The 24,083-nt window shown below is 39.6% G+C and overlaps 1 protein-coding gene across 2 annotated transcripts in view; it reads right to left on the bottom strand.

The window, feature by feature from the left end:
• Window positions 1-24,083, bottom strand: part of GRIN2A (glutamate ionotropic receptor NMDA type subunit 2A) — a 191,748-nt gene that overhangs the window by 67,297 nt on the left and 100,368 nt on the right. For both annotated transcript variants that reach the window (XM_040574760.1, XM_040574761.1), the window contains 2 exons: window positions 21,583-22,175; window positions 9,660-9,774 (listed from right to left, as the gene is read on the bottom strand). In XM_040574760.1, the coding sequence (XP_040430694.1) occupies window positions 9,660-9,774; window positions 21,583-22,175 (708 nt within the window). The remainder of the gene's footprint in view (window positions 1-9,659; window positions 9,775-21,582; window positions 22,176-24,083) is intronic.

Raw genomic sequence — 24,083 nt, 5'->3', positions numbered from 1 at the left:
GACTCATTGGGGTTGATTTTCAAAGAATTCAGAATAAAATCTGATCTATTCGAATCATACGGCAAAACAAAAGGAAACAACTGAAAAAAGCAAGGCAGGTGATTGTAAAAGTATAAAGGCTTAATATCTACACTGTTTCTTGTAAATTACCACATGATGCAAAAGTTGCAGAAAAAATGAAGCACTTACTAGAAGCTTTATATTTTAAAAGTAAATGTCAGCAGAATACTTGTTCTTACAGAGAGAAAGAAACAAGTGGAATATACTGATCATTTGCTCAAGTCTGTTTAATCTTTTGTTCAAATGACTGTTATATAAAAGGAATATAATATGCAGCACATAAAAACTATAGTGCAGTCACAGGAAATCTGCATGTTTGAAGCACTGTTGGCAATATATCCTTCATCTTTGCATTCTAACACCACGCAACTTAATTTCTCTGCCAAAGCCATTCTCTGGTCAGTGCTGGAACCATATAGCCGTAGAAGACTTTTCACCTAAAAGTTCCAACTTGTATTGATCTCAACTGAACTCTTTGCCATTCAGATTGCCAAATTTCTATTTGATAAGGTAGGAGAATGTTATAAAAGAACTTTCCTGAGAATAATTTCCATTTTCCTCATTTCTTGAAAGAAAACTGTTCCTCTAGAAAGAATGAAAATTGAAAAAAATTTGAATTTGAAAGAAAACTGAAGTAAAATTGAAAGAATTGTTCCTCTTGCCCTGAAGTGGTCAGGTAGTTGAACTAGGTGATTTTTGAAGGTCCTTTCCAACTGAATTACCCTATTCTATTGATCAGAAAGTACGCTTTTGTGATGTCCAAAAAGATAAATAAAAAAGGTGCTTTAATGAAGACTTTGCATGTATAGTCCGGGGCTTGCTATATAGAAATATATGGTCATTTATCAGAATATGTTGAGATAAAAGAATTTCAGCTGCCCCAACTAAATACTCCTTTTTTTTTTTTTTTTTGTCTTGGGTTATTGATTCATAGAATTTGAAATTTTAACTTTTTTTTTTTTCTTCTCTGAGACAGAATAGAATAGAAACTTTTTTAAGATTTCAAAACTTAGCATGGGTCAGAGAAATAAGTTCCACTAGCTCCTGGAAGCAAGACTACCACTCCGAAGAATCCAGCTGAAAGCACAGCTCATTAATAGTAGGCAGCCAGAGACATATTCCAGCTGCATCAAGGTGAATCTCACATATTTGAAGTGGTGTGACAGGCACAGCCATCCTGCATTTAAAATGAAGCCAACATAAGATGCAATATCTATACTTGGTGTAGCCACTCTGTAATGACAGGAAACTTTGCTATAGATGAATCAGGATGGTTTGCTCTGTCTCATCTGCCTTCCTTTCCTCTTTCCTAGTAGATTACGACTATATAAAATCAACCCCCATTTAAGTGTAACACAACCATCTTCACCTGCAACCGTGTGCTGTTAGAAAATCCCATGTGCTACAGAATCATTTCCTTAGCATCTCTAGGCACATTAAGAACACAGGACAAATATAGACATATTTTTCTAAAATGCATTCGTTAAAATCTCTTTTTTAGAGTGACAACCACTTAATTGAGCATTAAATGAAATAGAGAAGTAGTATTTGGAATTCTGGATTATGCAATGTGTAAGATGGAACTACTGAACAGTTCAATGACAGGTCTGAAAATTTGATTTATTCTCCAAACTTAAACTCAATTAACTATATTTAGTTACAGTCTATAGCAAATCAAGCTACAGAGAAGAGAATAGCATGCTTAGAGTGCAAAGACCATAGAAATATGTTTAGAAGGAGAGTTCTCACTCTGTCTAGACCTCCAAAGAATTCAATTAACATTACTAGAGTAGTTAAAAGTGAAATTGAGCTTATTTTCAGCAGATGCTTCATTTCAGATATCTGCATTGCTGGATTCAAAAACAGAGGGGGCATGTAAAAATGCATTGAGATGGAGCTACAAGTAATAAACCCTATAATGTGTATTTATAAAGCAAACTCTTTTGAACCAGAAAATTCAAGCTGAGAATAATGTTCAAAAAAGGCAGACATGCTCTGCTATGGAACTGTCAAAAGCTGCACCCAACTAAGCTTTACTCTACTGTATGGAAAAGCCAGGAAATATCCAGATGTTTATGACAAATTTCTGTCATTCCTACTTAGATTGCTAACACAGTAGTGTGTGGCCTCAATCCCAGAGGAATATGGAAGATGACCCACATTTGAAAAGAGGGCAATAGAATTGTTTTTGGGAAGGATCCTGCCCCAAATGATAAAACCTTTTATTTATGGCCAAAAGACTGGGACTCTTAAAATAAATACCTACATACAAACATACATAGAGTTGCTTCACACATATAGGGGTTGTTTCACTATTGTAGGTGCGAAACCTATAAAACTTTGAAGCGTGGACTTGAAAGCAGTGCTCCCATTATACAAATACATGTACATCTATCATTGTGTTTCTTTGAAACATTTACAGTCTTTCCTGTTTCCTCTTCATGTGTGCTCTGGAATTTTCCTGTTCATTTAATCTCTACAGGATAGAGGAAGAAAAACAGAAAATAGTTGAGAGTATGGAAGAGTTTGTTTGATGTCTGCCTGAATTAGCAATCATAGGGTCCTTGTCTCACCCTCCCTATTCATTTTCTGAACATTGCCGCATAGGAGCACAATAATGAACCATTTGGTGTGGTTTTGTGTAACAGCCACAGATACACAGCTAGTGTAAAGAGAGGAAAAACACTTGCAAAGCTATGTATTACTGTTACCCCTCAGAGTTCCCTCTCCTGCTGCACCCTAAGCTGGTCTCTAAATAATGTGTGGATGGCTGACATGATCCTAATCATACACCCTCACAAGGACCATCAAGTCAAAGAAACATAGCGAGGCCAGATCCTGAACAGAGAGAGAAAAGAGCAGTGTTCTCCCTTGTGTGCCAGTGTTGGCATGAAAAGAAAGTCTGTCACACAGGCATATCTCAGAGAAAACAAACAAATAACTCGGTCCTATCACCCTCTTCCCAGCAGATGGGAACTGTATGCAATAACACAGTCATCATCCTTTTGTAAGGAAAAATGTTACATGATAACACGGATGCTAAATGCACTCCCAGGATTACCCGACCAAATCTTTGAAAAGAGAAAAAAAATCAGTGATGTTTTTTCTATACCAAACACACATATATTGCAAACATACTTTTTGAGCTGTCGCACTTCTGTGAAGAAAATAATGCTGAGCAAAAACAAAATCTAACTCATCTTGCTTTATAGAAAAACTATTCGTTACTTTTATTTCACCACACTTTTCCACTTACAAGGGAGAGCTATTCTGGCAAGTCTTAATGCAATAACTAGGAAGCATAAATTGACTTTGTCAGGTTAGCAATAACAAGTAGCTGCGGAACAAAGCACACAAGCAAAATCCTCTCCCCAGAAACAGCATCTGTTGTATACTTTCTGCTGCAAACCTTTGTGTCTCTGCATGTTGATCAAGGTCCACATTTCACAATGACATTCTAAATTTAAATGACAAAATACGATGAGAGCACTTTCATATCTTATTAATGGGGAATGGTTTACAGTCCTAGTTGGTTTGAAGGCATCCATTTTAGGACTTTGAAGTTTTCAAAAATTGCTGCAAAATCTCATATGGGGTATGCAAATGTACTGCTCTTCCCTCGTGGCGGCTCCTTACACTGACAGGAAAGCACCAACACTGCGACCATCAGGGCTCAAAGGAAAATTAAGTACCCACAGAGATTATAAACAAACGGGAAGAAAGAAAAGCTACCAGCTCCTGTAGCCTCATTTTTAATACAGAATTATTAATCAGCACTCCCCAGATCCTCACTGGTTGATATAGCTTTGGTACTGGGAAATGTCCCAAATAACTTTGTGTAGCACAGGAGTTCAAATTTATGCCGGAGAAAGCATTTTATAAATTAATTATGTCATTAGAAAGGAAAGAGCTGAACAAACAGACAGTCTTTGCTCCACCTGCCAGGTAGGGAAGACTTCTTGTCACCCTCAGCACTCACTGAATATCTTCCAGCTATCCATGTGTCTAAATGGCCACACCTTTATCTCCAGAAAGGAAGAGCTGCTCTGAAAGCCTTCCTACTCCCATAATCTTAACTATTAGCTATAAATAACAGGAACAAAGCACACTTCACCACCCCTTTCCATGGCATTTACAATTCCTTTACAGCAGCAGAGAGAATCTTTAAATCCTGCATTGCCTTCTTGGGAATACAGAATTTAAGGAATGCTACATAACAATTGGCACAATTCAAACAATTCAGCACAGTAAAAGCTTAAAGGCCTTTCCCTTGACCAAGTAAAAGCTCACTGATCCATAAACAAGATACAACTTGCATTCAACAGCAAGTGTTAGGATAGAGTAAGTCTTACTTTACAGTAAGACTAAATACAGTTAAGCAACATGGATGAAACACAAAGTAACAACCTAACAGATGTTAAGGAGCATGCTGTTTCTGATATGGGCATCAGGTTAGGCCACAGAGCTACTGACAAAAGATACACTAGCAAATGGATCATGCAGTTTCATCCTTTCTAGTTAATATATATATTCATAACTTTTAGTAAATGTGTATCCCAAGGCATCTTTGTCATAGAATCAGGGTATGGTTTGTCTTGGCAGGGACCTTAAAGACCACCCAGGCCAACCCCTGCGGTGGGCAGGGACACCTCCCACCAGATCAGGCTGCACAGGGCCCCAGTCAGCCAGGCCTTGGGCACCCACAGCTCCCCTGCACAGCCTGGGCCAGGGCCTCACCACCCTCATTGTAAAGAATTCTTTTCTTTATATCTAAATCTACCCTCTTCAGGTTTAAAGCCAGTACCCTTTGTCCTATCACTACACCCCCTGACAAAGAGTCCCTCCCTAGCTTTTCTGCAGGGCCCCTTTAGGCACTGGAAGGCCGCCATAAGGTCTCCCTGCAATGAGCCTTCAGCTGCCACATCCCCAGCTCTGGACACAACAGAAATGTCCCCACAAAAACACCGTATACCAGCTCAATGACTGTTTATTATATCTCAGACAAAAAGCTCTGTCAGAAATCTGACCGAGTGTAAGGCTTTCCAGTTTTTGTCCGGTGAAGTTTCACCTACACACTTACTCCTTTGCATCTGATAGCTGTCTTTTCCCAGCTACACAAAGGTGGATGTCAGTAGCCAGATGGAGCTCTCTGTGAAGACCTTGGTTCATTTATTCCAGGCAGGAATTGTACACTGTCTGCCCACTCATTCCTACGTAGACACAAATGTGTACAACCTCACACAGTGCTTCTAAACCTGGCATACACTAGTTAATCCAAGCAAAAACAAGTTCTACATTAAATTCGGCATTAATAGAAAGTTAAAGATGATTGGTTACATTTAGAATAAACTTGGATATAAATAATGGTTCTTGCAGTGGCATTTAACCAGCAATTGTTCTATGTAGTATCTGTTATTCTTGCTTCTTGTAAAAATCCATTGGTGGCAAAAATACAGCACTTTTACATCTCACAAGCTCTCCCACACTTCAAAAGACTTCTTTGCACATGACTGGGTGTGTGTTCACCTCCTTCTCTACATCAACAGTTTTTCTTGTGACCCAAAGCATAGCCAGCAGTATCATATGGACTGTAACTTCTCTACAGTACCCATGTTCAAAAAAATCTAAAGAATAAATTAAAAATCTACAACTTTAGCCAATATTAGTGCAACAATTAACGTTTGAAGAAAAGAGAAGGAAATACTGACCTCATCATGGTAACTTTATCTATTCTTATGTAAGAGGAACAGTAAAAATTGTTAACTCTGGAACTCATTTCTACACATGGAATATAATAATTTTAAAATGCAGCACAGTGCTCCCTACCTTTTTAACATATATGATACACACAGCTAATTACAGAATCATAGAATCATCTAGGTTGGAAGAGACCTCTAAGATCACCGAGTCCAACCTCTGACCTAACACTAACAAGTCCTCCACTAAACCATACCACTACGCTTTACATCTAAACGTCTTTTAAAGACCTCCAGGGATGGTGACTCAACCACTTCCCTGGGCAGCCTATTCCAATGCCTAACGACCCTTCCAGTAAAGAAGTTCTTCACAATATCCAACCTAAACCTCCCCTGGCGCAACTTTAGCCCATTCCCCCTCGTCCTGTCACCAGGCACATGGGTGAATAGACCAATCCCCACCTCGCTACAGCCTCCTTTAAGGTACCTATAGAGAGCGATAAGGTCTCCCCTGAGCCTCCTCTTCTCCAGGCTAAACAACCCCAGCTCCCTCAGCCGCTCCTCGTAAGACTTGTTCTCCAGACCCCTCACCAGCTTCGCCGCCCTTCGCTGGACTCTCTCGAGCACCTCCATGTCCTTCTTGTAGCGAGGGGCCCAAAACTGAACACAGTACTCGAGGTGCGGCCTCACCAGAGCCGAGTACAGGGGGACAATCACTTCCCTAGCCCTGCTGGCCACACTGTGTCTTATGCAAGCCAGGATGATGTTGGCCTTCTTGGCCAGGTGCCTTGTCAACCTAATTTTGCCACTGCTATTTATATTCAAGTATGTGATTTTAATATTGGATTGATTGGTTTTATTTCATATCATTTTCCAAATTCAAGAAAAAAGAAAAAGACTAATGGACTGTGAAGTATGCACCTCAGTGAAGTTAATAGGCTGGGTGAGATGTCCAGGTCACACCTCACTGAGATAAGCTTAATGGGGGTCTTGCAGCTGCTACTGCTGGACCTCTGAGACTTTCTTCAGCACTAGCAGTGTTCCTCCAGACCTTTGGTGATAGTGGGGCAGCACTGTTAATTCTGGCAAATTTATCAAGTTTAATTGAAACAAGCACATTAAGCTTGTCTTCTTAAAAATCTCTTGCCTGAGAACAGCAGCCCCGTCGCCTGTCAAGATATGGCAGGAAGACTATGAATGTTGATGTCAGAAGTTTGAGCAGCTGCTCTAGGATCTGTCAAAATATCTTGCTGGATGCCTGCTGAACATGCCCAAAAGTGATTTTCAGTCTTCAAACTATTATCATCCAACCAGCTTTTTTCAGAATCAGATATGGGACAAATCCCCAAGTCAACCCCATTTACATGTGAAGTTTCCATTTCAAAGTATTGATACTGAGTCATTTGTAAAGGAAAAAGGAACTTATTTTCCTAGGGGTAAGATATATGCTCTGCAACTATGCTTGAATGTATTTTCTATAACCTCAAGCCTTGAGTCAAATATATCAATTTTGAGACCAAGGAAAAAAATGTATTTAAATAAAAGCAGGTTATTATACTAAAACCACAGGAAATTAAGTTTTCATATTAAATCTTGTATTTTCAGGAGAACACTGGGTAAAAAATTGTCCCATACAACACAATTATTCTTTCTTACATGAATAATAAAGTAACTATTTGCAATTTCTGTGTACATTAGTTACGTTACTAGGATTAGCATGCTGTTGCATTGTCGGTTTTTCACAAGAGTAAATCATTTAATTAGATTCTAGGACTTGATGTTTTCCTTATAGGTTTGAAAACATTTAATAAGACTTCAATAAAACAGTTCTGTGATACTCACTGATATACTGTAATTAGAAATAAAAGCATGCACCTGTCAGGAAACTCAAAGCAGAAAATGTTGGATCTCAGATGAGTAACTTTGACAGTTTTGAAACCAAGCAAAACAGTGCAAGGAGAAAGCCAATTTCTTTCTCCTTGTTCCTACAAGATATGGAGTGAGGAAAGAAACTTGGAAAGAATGTCAAGATGGCACTACAGAGATGTACAAATAAACCAGGAGGTGGGCAAGAGCCTTCTCATGTGTCTAAGTCAGAGGAACATTTCTGCTATTTCTGAAGCGCAGAGTGAAATTCTGCTGCTATAAATGCGGGGTGTTCCGACATGGCCGAGCACTGCCTCCAGTTTGCCAGGATAATTGATTAGTCAGTTTATTTGTCTTCATCCACGGAGGCAGAGATCAGCTTGTGGTCAGAAGAATAATACTGGTGGTGACAGCCCGTTCTTGGCCGCCTTTCACTTCTCCCCTCTGACATAATTAAACCTGGCTGCCTTCCCATAGTCCCACGACAGAGGCAGACACAAAAGCTGCAACTAGGGGCAGGCTGTTTCTACCAAAATAACTTGTCTGGCCTCCTACCAGAAGGGCTCTAAAGCAAAGCGGGCAGCTAGGAGTAGATGCATCATCTTTTCTGGGCAGCAGCGTCCCTTCAGTCACTCTTTGTCCTTCCAGAAACCCCTCAAACACGGAGGGATTTACCAGATGGAAAATGTAAGCCTCAGCCTACAGAGAGCCTTGTAGCCCAGTGCAGCAGGTGTACAACATGCTGTACAACATGCATGGTTAGATACAGCAAAAGCTGGACTAAATCATCCATTCTCGCATATGGGAGACACTCGAAGGTTAACAAAGGTCCAAGCTATTTCTTGGAAATATTGTTGGTTCATATATTCAGCATTTCTTTTCATTTGCTAGTTCATTTCAAGAACATCTATGTCCTCTTGTCCTGTGAGCAGCCTCTTTAGAGAAGTCTCAGGATACAAAATGTATGAAGTTATGATACCATGAGCATTGTAGTCTGCCTCTATAACCATTTTCTCCCTTTGGTGCCATACTAATATTCCCCATGTAGAATAATATTTTTTTTCCAGAACATTATGTGTGACATGCAGACCATTGCAGAATTATGAAAATTTCTTAGCCTATTTTAAAATTGTTACTGAGAAAGCGATTCCTCCAAAGATTCATATTGACACATTTCAATAGGATTAAATTTATCAAGAGAATTAATTTTACATCAAATGAACATCAAGAAATACATAGCATAATCTACAACTACTCTGTGTTTTGCATGACTAGCATATTTACTGAGATGTCCTACAGTAATTCTTATTTTGTCATTATTATTCAACATCATGAAGAGCCTGGCAGTCTTACAAACTGGAATTGAACATTTATGAGATCCTAAAACTATAAGACAAAAGAGCTCATAGATTTCAGCAGCAATTTAGATAATGCATGATCATGCTTTATGAATTTAAAATAAATTGGGGGTGGGGTGATACAGGTGTATTTTTTTCCTATAGTGCAAACAGTTTCTAAGGTCCCTTATTTTTAAAACATGGGACTACAAATATCCTGCAAAACATCAGAGCCAAAATTGAGAATAAAATCTGCTTAAAACCTGTAGAAAAATAAGAAAGAAAAAAAAAAAAAAGCAAGTAAAAAGGACTTTTCTGTAGAGTTCCTGAAGTATGTCAAGATATACAAATCCACCCAAGCTTCAGTAGTTAAAGTTAGTTAAAATTCAAGTTTCAGGAAATTTTTCAGTTGACCATTTTATTTTACCAAATTGTGAGAAGAAATGTAATGCACATTTCACATAAATCTTCTGAAATCTATGTGGCCTACCTTCACTGATATGTTGCTTTCCCTGTTAAAATTCCTTAGACTTACTCAGAATAAGGTAAAATTATCTTCTCTGAGCTGTTGTGACAAAACTGCTACAGCAGAATATCATCATTGACATGTGTGATGTTAATCTGTCTACCTGTCATTAATAGGGTTCTACCAAGTCTCTCCTACCTCCTCTCACACCTTTTACCTACAGATGATGCTCACCTTCTCCCATTCGCGATCTTTGTTCAGTACAATCACCACCAGCCTGGGATGTGCCTGATAACCATCGGCTGTGAAGGACAAATCTTTACCTTCCCAAGTCACATTCATCATAAACCTAGGAGAAAGGGGGAAAAAAAAAAAAAAAAAAGTGCAGTGAAAAATTAATGCGCTGTCCCAGCAGTTAATGAGCAAGCTAATTCAGTCATCAGAAGCACTGATGAAGTCCATGCATTAAATTCTGTTAACGCTGTAAAAAAACATAAAGTGTTTCAGTGTTTCAGCACCATTTTAAACACATCCACATCAGACCTGCGTGTAACATCACACTTTCGTCTCACTAGTATAATACTCAGAGGTCACTGTATCTGTTCTGGCTTCATCTGTTTAGATGTCCAGGAGTCCTATCAGCCCTTCCTGACACTGCAGCTTTGCATGCTGTCTCTGTGACATGTGGATAACTTCCACTAATAACTTCAGGAAAAAAAAAAAAAAAAAAGTCATAGAAACTTTGAAGGGGTCCATAATATTTCATTTCAATATTTTCAAGAAGAAAAAAGATTTTTATTTTTCTTTAGGTTAATTTTCGGTGGTTTACAAAACATATATAAGCTAATTAACATTTCAAATGAAAAAAAGAGGGAGGATTTTTTTTCTTTTGTTGAAAATGTTGGTTCAATCCCAAATTTCCTGCCTTTACACTTGGGCATTGAATCAAGAAAACAGTTCATTTACCACAGGCTTCTGCGTAACTTTTCAGCTACAAAAAAGAAGACTTATCCAACTGAAAATTTTGTATAAATTTATGTCAATGGAAGGACATTACTCAAGGTACTACAATAAGAAGTGCCACAGCACTATTGCTTGCTTTCTCCATCTTCCTCCTCCTCTACTGCCATGCTAACCTGCATGTTCTAAGGACAGAAAACTACTCCTTATAAGCAATCCTGTCATTAGCAGTGATTACATCATCTCTACCAAGTCATTGCCCTTGAAGGTCTTAAATTCCTTACTTAGTTTTTGCTAATTTTAATACAGTCTGCTTTCTAATTGTTGCTTTCCATTCGTCATTGAAACACGTAGCCTCTTTTCGAAAGCATGGCACTTTTGGTGATTCAGAAATGCCGGCATTCTGGCTATTTAATAAACTCTTCTTTTGGTCTCGACTTTCCTCACAAAATAATTTTCTCTCAAAATTTTCCACGGAATTGTAACATAAATCCATATTTATATTTGTTCCAGTTCTACATAGCTTCAGTACTTCTCAGCGAGAACAGATTGTTTCCACTGCTCCAGGGTCAGAAAGAGTGATGAGAAACTGCAGTTTTTATTTAAAGCACAAATATGGGAAACTTGCTGCCAAGAGTCTGCACACAGGCCAAGCTCTCCCTGGACTGCGATATTGCAAAAATCTATCATTTTGCACATTGTCTGAAACTCTCTCACCTAAGAAATTTGGGCATGAAAGGGAAGTGAGTAAAATTATGGTATTGGTGTTGGTGTTCTTCGGTCACACTGAAAAAAAAAATCTAACTCTAGGTTGTCAATGTGAGCCTGGCCAAGCTGTCCTGCGGGTGAGAGGAAAAACCTGAAGTCCCATCCTACTTGAAGATCCTATGGCACTTCCAGAAGATAACATACTCTCCACCCTATATCCACAGTCTGAAGAGACCTACACCTATTCTCAGGGTATTCCACTAGATGAATTCAGTTCAGGTTTTCTCTTAGGTGCTCTCCTTCTGGAACTCCCCACTTAACGCTTGCACGTCCTATCCCTCAGATGAGTGTGCTATGGAAGGTATTAAAGTTAATCTAGATATTCTTCATACATTCCTCTGTAATGTTTTATCCACAAGAAACTGATACATTTTACATGGTGGGTTTTTTTTCTAGTAGCAGTATGGTCTCCTGGTGAATCTGACATCAAAATAATTCTTTTGTCTCTTGTTCAAAGGAGGCTTGCTATAGACTTAGCTGACTGAAAGTCCCAACAGCAGAAACACGCTAAACAAAACAACATAGACCCAGAAGAAATAATGACATTGTATCATAACAGTTAATAATTAAATGTGCACTGCCCTGAACAACCATATTAACACCATTCAGTACCAGTTTGACAGTAATTTGTAAATTCACCCACTGCAATAACACATATTTTATGACAGACTTGCAGCATGAAAATTTTCCCCTCGGCAGAACTTTGCTCTTCAGTTGAACTAATTTCCCATATACTACATTTTTCATCCAGCACTGAAAGAGCTTGCTCAGGAATAAAAAGCTTGTTTGCTACCTCAAGAGCAAGCGGCAAACCACTGGACAGAACTTGCTTGTGCATACACGCAGGAAGCCAGCAAAATGCTCACTCACTGCCGAAAATCGAGTGCATTGTGACCCAAGGAACAAAATGCTGAGAACACTGCAAGGGAAAAGTAAGGACATAATGTGAAAGCATGCACTACTTGTATTCATATTTATGCACCCTCATTCATGGGTCTCTCCTTTGAAATTCCTACAGATGAAATAGCCCCCCACAAGGAATGCCCACCTCTTATAGGGCCAGGCACAAATGAGCTCATCTCTACAAAACTGGAGGCTGAGGACTTTGTGTCTGGCTAAGGGCTGGACCACTAATAAGGCTTTGGTGTCCAGTCAGGACTTTAATTACATAGACGCTGGCGATCAGGCTTGAGTTGAATCCTTCTTCTGTGAATTTTGGTAGGATTGTTACCCCAGATTTCAAACACCACTTATCACATTTTTGGGAGTTATGTGCAAATCCTCCAGACTAGAAGCCATTCAATGGCCTTAAGAAGATGCAGTGCTGTAGCTGCAGTAATGTTCAAGCACTCCAAAATACAGATGAAATCTAAAATGAAAAACTGGATTCATTGTATATTTTAAACTGTGAATTTTCAAACCATTGAGTAGTGAAATCTGCAAATTAAAAAATGGCCCCTAATTTGTAGAAGTCTCTTAAACATGTATTGTCTGAGTCATCTACAAAAGTATCATTGAATGACGCAGTCTGAGCTACCCCAGTTTCTCAAATTGCAGCAATAAAAAAGAACTTCAAAGATATTCTTGTTTTCCCAAGCAGGGTCCCCTGTACAAAATTCATCAATTACCTGTGTTTTTCAGAAACAAGTGACTAAGGTCTACATTCACTTTTGAACTGTATTTTTCCTCCACAAAGGACAAGACGTCCTGCTCTGCTTTTACTGGCCAGGATCCTAAGGTACCTGTCTCTCTGAAAAACAACTGCATGCTACTCTATTCCTGGATAGGAAGAGCGAGGAAAAAAAAGCATTTATAGTCTATGTTATTATTACAGAGTTCTAAATTTGCCCAAGATTAGTTCTGTGCAAGATGTCTTTGGTTTCTGAATTGGTCAAAACATATTTCTGAAGTAGTTTTGGAATTGCCTATTCCTGTTCTTGACTAATTGCAGTGCTTGATTATTTGAGCTCCTTACTTTAATGGGGAAATTCAGCATACACCTAGGATTAGTAGTTAATCTGCTTTCACACCTCATTAATGCTACAACCTTTGCAAAGATATGATAGCAGGAGGCCTTGTGATGGTGTTATGACACTTAAGTCTTAACTGACTTTTGAAAATTCAAGTTCGTGACTAAGACTCCACAGGTGATACATGTATGAAAGATGGGAATTTGGGGCAGAAGTTAAGCTGTTCTCATACTGAATTCAAAACAGGTTTTTATCATGCAATGGGCCAAGCCTGTACTACATTTCAAAAGCATTTTTAAACATTTATACATTTTTTTCACCTTCCCCAACAAAACTGAAAAAGAGAAGTGCTAAAACACCACAACAGAAAACTGTTCACGTTGAATTTACAGCAACCATCTGAAGCACCAAGGTTACAAAACCACTCTGAAGATTTCCAACTTAATTTTTATAGATTCCGAAAGATCAAGCAGTTCAAATAAGGCATCAGATTAATGCCAAAACTGTGCAATATTTACCCAAATTAAAATTCAGATATTATCCAGAAAGACAGAACACATTTCAGTAAGGTGGGATTTCCTACACTTTAAATATTATATCACAACTTCACTGACTCCACTTTCTATTATGGGGGAAGACAGCAGAAGGATGAGAGTGCTACCTCAGTTTTTAGAAGACCACTTTGTAGGATACAGCATTGCTGAAACAGAAGCACCTTTCTCGTGGATCTCATTACAGAAGACATGGACCTTCTCTCCTTGTAACATTTTGGGTAATTCTTTTACTGCATGCCATCAGCTGAAACACCTGCAATGCTGTGACCACTCCTGGAGCAGAATCTCTGAGGCTTTTTGTTCTAGTTACACAACAGCAAACATACTTCCAAGCTGTAGGATTTCTTCTGATGTTTAACACGCGTATGTATATGCAAGATACACAAGCGTTGCCCTAATAGATGCAAGTATTTGAGAGCAAAAGCAAGAAGGTTTAGTGGATTCTGTGGCAAGCATATATTTTAAGTAAAAATAATGAAAATTATAAAGATCATTTTGTCTCAAACAAAGATCATTCCAGTGTTCAGGGAAGTCCTCACCTGGGAGTACCTTTCCCCCTGCTGTACCTCTGGGATGCCAGGCAGGGAGCATCTTTGCAAATATTCATTCATAGCAAGCAAGCATGCCTGGGCTGAAACTAGTGTGAAATCCGCCCAGTGCCCAGCTCCAGAACAGATCACCAGCTGGGAAAAAAAGAATGGGTAAGGCAGAGGCAGTAATGAAAACTTATCACTCCTAAGCTACCTCCAAGCAAGAGAACTTTGTTATCAGACCTGAGAAACCCATCACACGACCTGATGGCTGCAGGGAGCAGAAAGCCCCCGGGACTCCAGGAGCTCAAGCCTGTGACTCCTGCCCTTACCCTGCAGCCCAGCTCAGCAAACCCAATAAATCCCTCAGGTGCCATCACTGCAGACTATCATTTTTTATTTAGCGCCTTCCTCACCATGGGACAGTGTTTCAAATCCGTGACAACTGCAGGCAATGAAGAGAAACAGTGGAGATTTCAGGAAATAAAGGTTTCATAAAAGCAGCTCTCCCTCTCCTTTCCCAAAGAAGGGACTTCCAAGATGAGATTGAAAGTAGATGAAATACCTCACAACTGACATGTCATCTGGTGATATTTCACTTTCCTCCAAACAGTATGTACTAACCATTTTAATAATCTAGACAGCCAGCCTGTTTGGGCTTGGCGTTCACCCAGGATCATACCTAAAAAAGCAGGAGGGAATCCAAATTTTATCTTTTTTTGTTTCTTTATTCTGTTGAGCCTATGAACTGCTGAGCTTCCTTCTGATGCTGCTGTGAAATCTGGAAAATACTTATCAAGAGAAACCTGACAAAAAGTGATTTATCATTAAGAAACAGATTTCCTAAAAATGTCTATAAAATTAAATCGAGAAACTCTGTACATAAAATATGTAACAGGGTCTGAAGTACGTACAGAAACAAGTCTGAATTAGATCACTATTAAGCAAGGTAGTGATGCATTTTTCAAACAGATAAGCATTTTTTCAAGACAATTTTATATCTTAGGCTACATGGGATTTTTTTTTCTAACTTCAGATCCTTCCCAATGATGCAAAGACAGAGCCTCCTCTTCCTCTTCGTGCCTCCTCCTCCTCCTTCACGTCCCCCAGCCCTCGCTCTCCTGAATATAACTCCTGTTCCTGGAGCTGCATCTCCCTAGGCCTTGAGCCAGCATGGATGAATCAAATTTTGGGAACAATATGCTCGGTGACTGTGAAAAAGGAATGGCACGCCAACTACTTGTACCTTCTGCCAGCTGCTCCTTAAAGCATGAGATGCCACCAGGTCTGGAAATGTCATTTCGCCCCAGTTCTGCCAGACCAGCAACCAAACTTTTGGAGAACCCTTCTAAAAGGGGGACAGGGTGGGAGCAAAATGAGAAAGGGCCCAGCTGGCTGGGCAGGTGCCACAGACTAGCATAACCCATCAAACACCAGAAGGTTTAGTGAGCTACTGTTATTATTAGTAATAACATTTTGTAAAAAGTGCTAATATGTTTATATTTTGCTTCACCATCCCAGCAGCACCCTAGACTCATCCCTGGGAAGCCTGCCTGGTTCTCTGCAAGGGGACAGTCTCTGCAGCAACACCACCTCCAATACCCTTCACGTTTGTATTTTGAATTTCAAGGCCTGCTTCCAGCCCTGAAAGCTGGCTGTGTTCAGCTGCAGAACGCAGGCCATGCTTGCTCTTTTGTTGTTGTTGATTCGCTTTTGGTTAGCATCCCAATAAAGGGAAAGTGTTCTGGAAGCCCTTAAGCTGCTACCTGATTCTACTTCCTAAACTGATTTTGCTTCCTAAAATGACCTGACCTGGGAAAAAATACTGATACAAATTTTCTATAATTTCTTCATTTTATCAGCACACCTGCATCACATAAAGGTGCTGGTGAAGTTTAGTTTTACTTCCAAAGGAATGTGAGTTTCATCAATTCATTTTCTGCTGTTTAATGTACAGAACTGTTTAACTGTACAGAGCTACTGCACAATACAGAACTTTTATGCTATAAAAGAGAGCACTTAGAGCACATGAATTAAAAGAAGTGAAAATAGCTAGCTGTTAGTGTTTAAAATATGCTTATCGGCAGGAAGTTAAATTTAGTGTATCCCCATGTGCCAACCTCACTGCTACACCACCGTACCATATCTCCTGATCAGAAGTCATCCCCACACAAACCAGTCAAAGTGGGATCCTGCCACTACCAAAAATTTTCTTCCCTAGAACATCTTTTCTCATTTAGTGTTTCATGTTGCCAATAAATTCTTGTCACCCAGGATGTCTGAACTTAGCTGGTAACATTGGTAGGGACCAGCAGCTTGGTCCTCATTTGAAGACCCTCGTCTAAATGCACTGAGAATCTGGGTCTACCTGCATCCCTGTGGTCTCGGCAGTTTTATTCCTGCTGTCAGCTGTTTCAGTTTTCTGTTTTCCCCTCTTTTGGATTCCTTCTTCTCTAGACCAGCAGATGCAGCGGCAAAGAAGCAGAAATGAGCAAACCCAGCAGTGTTCAAAACCTGAAATGTCTTCAAGTCTTAAAATTGCCAACCATATCCTGGGCTGCATCAAAAGGGTGGCTGAGGGAGGTGATTATCTCCATCTGCTCTGCCCTTGTGAGGCCCTGCTTGGAGTGCTGTATCCAGCTCTGGGGTCACCAGCACCAGAGAGATGTGGACCTGTTGGAGTGGGTGCAGAGGAGGGCCACAGCAATTATCGGGGGCTGGAGCACCCCTCCTGTGAAGAGAGGCTGAGAGCATTGGGGCGGTTTAGCCTGGAGAAGAGAAGGCTCCAGGGAGGTCTTATTCCAACATTACAGTACTTAAAGAGGTCTTACAAGAAAGACAGAGAGAGACTTTACAATGGCATGTAGTGATAGGGCAACGGGCAACAGTTTTAAACTTTAAGAGGGTAGATTTAGATTAGGTATTAGGAAGAAATTGGCAGTGAGGCCCTGGGCTGGGCTGCCCAGAGGTGCTGTGGATGCCCCATCCCTGGCAGTGCCCAAGGCCAGGCTGGATGGAATTTGGGCACCCTGATCTAGTGGGAGGTGTCCCTGCCCACAGCAGGGTTTGGAACTGGGTGGTCTTTAAGGTCCCTTCCAACCCAAACTTTTCTGTGATTATATTAAATAACACTTGCTTTCCTGCACAGCAAGTACATTAATAGTGAAAAAACATTTTGCTCCCTATATAGTTATTAAATAACAATACATCTTCAAACACACAATAAAGCAGATAATACGTGTTGGTTTTTTTTTTTGTTTGTGTTTTTATTTTCCAAGTCTTTTGACAGAACTTAATGAAATGGACAAATCTTTGAAAATTGGAAAACATTAAACAGATTTGCTGGATTATTCATCAAACATTGTGTCCAAGTAATACTTGATTTCACTTGAAAGAAAAAGAGGAAAATTCATCTGTCATTGCTAAAAGTTGACATCAAAAGATTGAACCTGATGAATGAATACTAGGACTTCAAGGACAGCTCATCTTCTGGAGTAGATGCTTTCATAGGCACATTGCAATAGCAGCACAACAGCAAGGCTAAGGAGATGAAATGTGTGGTAGGCCATCACCTGGCCATCAGACTGGACCCCTGTGAACTTCAGGATGCTGCTGCTCTCTGGCTTAGGTGATGATCACAGAATCATCTAGGTTGGAAGAGACCTCCAAGATCACCTAGTCCAACCTCTGTCCTAACACTAACAAGTCCTCCACTAAACCATATCACTAAGGGCTACATCTAAACGTCTCTTAAAGACCTCCAGGGATGGTGACTCAACCACTTCCCTGGGCAGTCCATTCCAATGCCTAACAACCCTTTCAGTAAAGAAGTTCTTCCTAATATCCAACCTAAACCTCCTCTGGCGCAACTTTAGCCCATTCCCCCTCGTCCTGTCACCAGGCACGTGGGAGAATAGACCAACCCCCACCTCGCTACAGCCTTCTTTAAGGTACCTGTAGAGAGCGATAAGGTCGCCCCTGAGCCTCCTCTTCTCCAGGCTGAACAATCCCAGCTCTGTAAGCAGCTCCTCGTAAGACTTGTTCTCCAGACCCCTCAACAGCTTCATTGATTAATAAGGGAAACAACGCCTGGTGAGAGTATGAAACCACAGCCTGCCCAGGGCTATTTGGTCAGCTTTCTAGTCTGACACCTTCACTACCAAAGGTAAAATAAGTCTCCAAATCCCATACATTATTTGGTTGTATTTCAAAATTGAATGTAACTAAACGTAAAAGCATGGTCAACAACTGACTATGCCTATGGACAGGCACATCTTGCTTTTCAGGAGAACGACAGATCAACAGCTTTGTCACCCCCTCATCCATCCCTGTAAAGATCAGAGTTATTGGAAATGTTGGGAAATGTCTCTCCCAGGGTTATGACTTTTAAACACAATGTGAGTACACTACTAGACAAAGCAGAAACATTTCTATTCATAAAGCAGCAGAACTTTCCATGACAACTGGCAGGATAAATTTGTTTTGCTGTTTGTTTAGATTTTTTTTTTTTTTTTTTGAAAGAGAGAGCAAGAGAGCATTTGTTCAATTGACATTGCATTAGTGAACTTCTACCTATCTATCTTCTATCTTCTATCTATCCTGCTGTGCTGGTGCCAGTATTTCACGCAATGTTATTTTTCTGTCTTGGGAGATTCTAGGTCTTCCATGGTTGGGAAAAGAGTTGAATCAATACATATATATTTAAAATTAAAAAAAAAATAGTGTTGGAAAAAATATTTTAGTTTAAATCTTTAATTCATATAGAAACACTAGTTTTTGTATAGGTATCAGAAATTAACATTGATTGGATCATCTCAAAAACTAAAGCAAAATGGATTTTTCTGGGTCTGGAAAACCAATGAAAGCATCTTAGAATTGCAGTGGCAGGAAGAATAAATTGTGTGCTTCATATATATCTTCAAGTTAATTTAATACTCAAAGAGTTTAAGAAAAAGGGAGGAGGAGCTTTCACTTCAGAGCTTCCTTTACACAGAATTTCTTCATAAGTGGAGATGAACCTTGCTATCTAGGTGTGGGAAGCAGCACATAAAGCATTACCTACCTCCATTTACACGCAAATTAGCTATTATGGCATAGCCTTAGAATACTATACTGGGTTTAAAGCTGAATTTAGACTGTCATTATAACAGATGGAGTCTAATATCCTCTTTCCTGCTCTATTTTTGAGCTTGATTTTCCTCAGGCATCACCTTATAGGGCCACTTTCCTGCTCTCCACCAAGTGGTCTGCCCCTGAGCTTGCAAGCAGTGCCCCGCTGTGTGACCCCACTTCTCCTGCATGTTCCAAGCATGGACAGGGAGGCCCAGTACAGCAATTATTTTAGCCCTTTATCATTGTAAGTATGCTCTGAAATCCTTTCTTCAAGTTAGTTCCTTAATACAATATCATATACATTTATCTTGTAGTTTAAAATACAAAGCTGCACTATCTGTAGCCTTGAACTGTGAAGATGGCATTTCAGAATAAAACCCCAATTTAGGCAGTGATTTCTAGAGGACACTTTGACCTTCATGTAGGAAGAAAACTGCAATCGAGGGATGAGGAAAAGAAAGCACAATTAATTTATTTTATTCACATTGGCATGGAGAGACTGGTCAGCTCCCAGAGATTACTTAGCAGTGCTAAATGCTTGCATAAACTTGCTTTTCTTGCAGATTATATGTGACAAGAATAGTCTTGGGGAGTTATTACATAAGGAGAACTATTTAAAGTTTATACATTTTAGTGTAATTCTGACATTTCTAAATTAAAAACAGCCTGTTTCTCGTTCCTATGTTGTTGGAGTAGCTCAAAGCATCTTCTGTACAGAAAATCCATTCTCACATCATAGCTCAGTGCTTTGCGTCACAAAAAGACTTTATTAAGCACAGTGCACTATATCCAAACAACGCCTATTAATAATTTCTGTGTGCACCATGCACTGCACACTGCAGAATCTCCTGGTGAAGTCTAATCTCACTGCCCTAACACTCGCAAGCCTTGTTCTTGTAGTCATACATATTTCATGAGAAAAAATGATTGTTTGAAGAAAGACAGCTTGTGCTGAATGCCTATCTCAAATCTACAGCTGTGCACTGCCAACCCTGTGGGGTAGGAGCCCTTTTCAAAACAGGTTCAAGTTGTTATGGTCTGTCCAACTGGACCATTGTATTTTAAGCACCAACACTTGTGCTGACAGAACACTCTAAGTTTTATGGCTTATGAAATACATGTATGAAATGTTAAAATCCATTTACTTGGCAGTATTTGGCCTCTAAGAGAGCTTCTGAAGAATGCTGTGCCTGAAGATGCCATTTTCATAGAAAACAACAACTGTTCCAGGACATCATACAGCAAACAACTCCTATTCTAAGTATGCACATACAGCTCAGAAAATTAAAAACATCCCATAAACTCCTATATGAAATTGGCACTGAGTTTCCTTCTTGTGGCAATTCCAACCTCCTTTTCTGTAAAGTGCTTCACCTGCACTATTCAGTCAAAACAAATATCATAAATACTGCTTAGTAACTTTCCTATGATATATTGCAAAGTGTTATAAAAATATGCAAGATTCCCTTTACTTCCTCTCACAAAACACATAAATTTATTTCTGTATGACATGTATTACGCAACATTTTGGATACAAGTAATGTACTACTTCCAAAGGGGATATATAAAAGGCCCAAGATAATAAATAAATAACAGAGAATCCCGATTTAAACCTTGCCAGTTCCCACATGACAAACTGTTTTGAGGAAACTCCCATACCAACTTGGATTAGTGCAGATGAAGTTTTGCAGTTATCCTCGTAAAGGCAACAAAAATCAAATCCTCACAAGCAGAAGTGACATATTTCAGTTCAGGTAGTAAAAGCTGCCTAACTAATCTAATACTTCTATAATGTCCAGGGACACCTCCTTTACACTGCATATCTCTTTTCTTCCAAAATATTACCAGCTTCCTGCTGATGCAAGTGAGAGTCCCAGAGAAACTGGCAAGGCCTTCATAGCATTTTGGCAATTGAATTCATAGTTAAGGTACACAATGGAGCAATTTTATTAACTCAGTTTCATACCCCCTAACACTAATTTCTATTGCCTTCTACATCAGGGCCAGAGCAGTGTTTATTCTCCACAGCATGTAACATAATTTCCGTGTGCACAGTGAGCATTGCAGCAAGTCTTATTGCACATTCCCTTGGAACATCTGAAAATCATTGCTTAAAAAGAGTGTGACAGGATTAACAAAAACAAACAAACAAACAAAAAAACATTATTCTCCTTCAAGAAACATATAATGGCACTAGAATAGAAAATTATCAAGGTTCTGTAGGAAAAATAGATAAACAAATAAATAAGAGAATAATCCTTACTTGTGCAAGGTGTGAGATGGCTGGTCATTTTTCTCCAGTTGACCATAACAGCTAGTTTTTGCTTCAGGAATGAAGGAATATTTTTCCAGCATGGCTGATGCAGCAGTGGCAATAATCCCAAGGCCATCCCGCACCCGAGCTTCTAAGCTGTAGTCCCACTCATCATAAGATGCTGAAATGAGTCCTGAAGGAAACTCCTTGGGGGTGATTTCTGTGTTACCACTAACCAGGCTGGGAACTATCCAAAAGAAATCATAGCCAGTAAGGCCCAGGGAGCGAGCCTCATCCAGTATGTAGACAGCTTCATCTTTGGAGCAATACAGCAGGATGACAGATGAATGAATTTTCTTCAGCTGAATTTGTGTCTTGGCATCTCCAAAGGCAGTATCAAGTACGATGATATTCTGCATGTCCCAGCCCACAAAACTATTTTCCACTGTGGTCTTAATGACATTGATGAAGTCTCGATATCCAGGGAAGGTGGTGGTCACCAGAGAAAACACATGCCAGTCATAATCCTGCATGATCTTCAGCATGACAATGGCTTCCTGCTGGATAGAAGCCCCAAACTGGAAGAACGTTGACATCACATCCTAGAATACCAAATACAGTGGAAGATTATTACTTTGGGACAAGTCTAAAAAGAAGAGAATCTCTACTTCTTTTTTAGGTCCACTGTGGCTACCAAACTTTTGCTGTATTCAAAGAACTTTCTGTGCCTTATCGTATTCATATCATTAATAACCAATGCTGATCATAAGTGAGTACCACAGCAAATTAAAATATTCGCCAAAGAGTATGAACATATATTTACATAGGAAATTTCCAAGTGCTTGGTCACCTGAAGACAGCAAAGCAAATCAGTACTTACTGAGGAAGCACAAGCTCCCCAGAGACAGCCACTCACTGTTAAACACCTCGTCTCCAGCAGAGGTAGCTTTAGATTCACCAAACTGACCCAATAAATTAATACCAATTTTCAGACACAATGTAAATAAATTGCAATGCACATGCTGTACAGATATGAATGACCTGTTACTGCCAAACCTAATGTCTGAGTGATACTTCACTTCCCATAGGTCCGTCTTGGTGGAAGCTGTCAAACTCTGCAGAACTACATTTATCGTCCCCACATGCCAAGCTTACTACTGCTCACGAACTCACTACTGCTCACGCTCCATTCAGATCACATGGCCCATTGATGCCTGATGTAGAATTAACAGGATGGCACTCCAGGGACAACCAGCAAGCCGCTGGTGTCCTCATTAAAGGGCTGAAATGGGAGTAAATTCAAACAATGACCTCTTAGTCTGTAACTGGAAGCTGCATTGCCTTCCTGAGGGATACAGCTGAGCAATCAACTTGCTGCACAACTTGTTTCTAATATTTGTCTTGGGCTTTTACAGTATTCACAGCATTCTACACGGCATAAGGGCAGGTACCTCTTATTTTAACAACCTCTGTCAAAAATAGGGACACATATTTTGTGGGCACTAAACTTACAAAGTTTTCAATTGGTCTATTTTTGCCATGTTGCAATAAGTTCTAAATTTATTTTTGAATTTTACATTCTGGATTTATATAGATCGCAATTATTAGAGTATCAATGTATACACCTTCTTTATTTTCAATTTACTTCAGTATTTTTCCAGACCAGCAGAGGCAACTTATATGCATCATACATGAAATTCTTCTATGCATCATACAGAAATTCTGCTGAAAGAAAAGTTTATCATTTAAAAAAGAAACTGATCATATAAGATTTCTTAGGTAGCCTTTAAAGGAGAGAGATTTTAACTCTATTACTAACACACAGTGTGTTTAATTTCAGTTTTATGAATGTGGTTGTAAACTGCTGTCCTTTTGCAGGTGAGGAGAACAGAAGCAGATTAATTGACTTAGGTTTCACAGCAAGGTGGTGTTAAACATACAATTATTAGTGAGAACAGTAACTCAGCTCTCCAAGTTCTGGCTTTTATCTACTGAAATCTATTCACAGGAAACCGAGTGCCTGTATTTTTTATTTTAATAGAAGATGAGGAGTGTTATTACTTTCAGAGCATTAAGAACCTGACACCAGGATTTTATATAGCTTAACAGCAATACCAGTCTTACAACTGGTGTCAGACCATGAAGACTGATATCAAAGGTATAAAATACACATCACTGGTGGTAATGAAACCATCTGCTGTAGCATATTTGTCACATCAAAGGCGGCATTCTGAATGCCAGTACCAGATTTCAGAGAATCATAGAATATCCTGAGTTGGAACAGGCCCATGAGGATCAATGAGTCCAACTCCCAGCTCCACACAGGGCAACCTAAGAGATAAACCAAACATCTGAGAACATTGTCCAAATGTTCCTTGAGCTCAAGCAGGCTCGGTGCCATGACCACATCCCTGGGGAGTCTGTGCCAGTGCCTGACCGCCCTCTTGGTGAAGAACCTTTTCCTGATACCCATCCTGAACCACCCCTGTAGCAGCTCCATGCCATTCCCT

Source organism: Cygnus olor, chromosome 15 (assembly GCF_009769625.2).
Source record: "Cygnus olor isolate bCygOlo1 chromosome 15, bCygOlo1.pri.v2, whole genome shotgun sequence".
NCBI classification, from domain to species: Eukaryota; Metazoa; Chordata; class Aves; order Anseriformes; family Anatidae; genus Cygnus; species Cygnus olor.
The sequence above is the reverse complement of the archived record's forward strand: the minus strand, read 5'-3'. Positions and strand labels throughout refer to the sequence as shown.